The following is a 1,070-nucleotide window of genomic DNA, read 5'->3' as shown; positions in this document are numbered from 1 at the left end:
TCGGCCACTTCTCAAGGGGGTTATCAGTGTCTCGTTTCCCCCTGCGGTGCCAGCTGAATGGGGGCCATCTCCGATAGGGTACCCGGGGACGGTGCAGGTTGTCAGGTGGCTTAGCGACAGTAGCCTTACTTGCGGGCGTCGTCAGAGCCTGCGTGGCTTTGAGCTTTTCAAGGAGAGATGTAAGCTCCTCTCGCCCAAGAGGGATCCCTACCAGACATGTAGCCATCGGGTTTTGGGCCGCGGCTGTGGACAAACATATGTGGTCCTGGCCCTGGCAGCTGCAAGATGATGATCAGCTGCAGGCTTCTGGTGATGGCTCGGGCGCATGGTGCACGATCCATCTCCGGTGTCTCCAACTAAAACAAACTTAGAGAGGACATTATTAAAACAAGGACCTAACTGGGGTAAAGTTGGGGTCCAGAGGACATGGGGTCAGCCTATCCCGGTCTTAGGGGTTGCTTGACTTCCTTTTCCGGCAGGACGGGAGACACATGGTTTCACCCATCTCGATGGGATCCACCTAGGGCTCTCAGGGGTGGATACGCAAGCATATCCCTTCCCCCACATGATTAACTCATGGGGGCCCTGTATCTCCCGAGTCTCCGGGTCTTTAATCCACACCGGAGGCTTTTCTTTCATTTGCAGCTGCCGAGACCCTCCAAAGTGCCGCACAATCGGTGGGTTCGGGTTCTCAAAGGCATAGTTAAGGAAATTCAACGTGAACAGTGCCCTTGAGAGCCTGACAACCAGGGAGTCTAGTTTTTCTGGGGACCTTTGACGCTGTAACATCCTTTTGATGTTTTGATGAGCCCTTTCCACGATGGCTTGGCCTGTTGGGGAATAGGGGATGCCCGTTTTATGTTCTATTCCCCATTGCTGCAGGAAGCTCCTGAACTCCTTGGATGAATACGCAGGGCCATTGTCCGTTTTAATGACCTTGGGGATGCCCAGGGTAGCGAATGCCTGCACTAAGTGCCTTCTGACATCGCTAGCCCTTTCCCCTGTGTGGGCAGAAGCAAAGACAGCTCCAGAGAAGGTATCTACTGACACATGTACATACTTCATTCTGC

At 53.7% G+C, this 1,070-nt stretch overlaps 1 protein-coding gene across 1 annotated transcript in view; it reads right to left on the bottom strand.

Moving 5' to 3' along the window:
- Positions 1–432: 432 nt before the first annotated feature.
- Positions 433–1,070, bottom strand: part of LOC108449097 (endogenous retrovirus group K member 25 Pol protein-like) — a 2,327-nt gene continuing 1,689 nt past the window's right edge. The window contains exon 2 of the mRNA XM_017744108.1: positions 433–1,001. Coding sequence (XP_017599597.1) covers positions 433–1,001 — 569 coding nt within the window. The remainder of the gene's footprint in view (positions 1,002–1,070) is intronic.

Source organism: Corvus brachyrhynchos, unplaced genomic scaffold (assembly GCF_000691975.1).
Source record: "Corvus brachyrhynchos isolate BGI_N302 unplaced genomic scaffold, ASM69197v1 scaffold229, whole genome shotgun sequence".
NCBI lineage: Eukaryota > Metazoa > Chordata > Aves > Passeriformes > Corvidae > Corvus > Corvus brachyrhynchos.
Note: the sequence above shows the minus strand (reverse complement) of the source record. Positions and strands in the feature narration are given on the sequence as shown.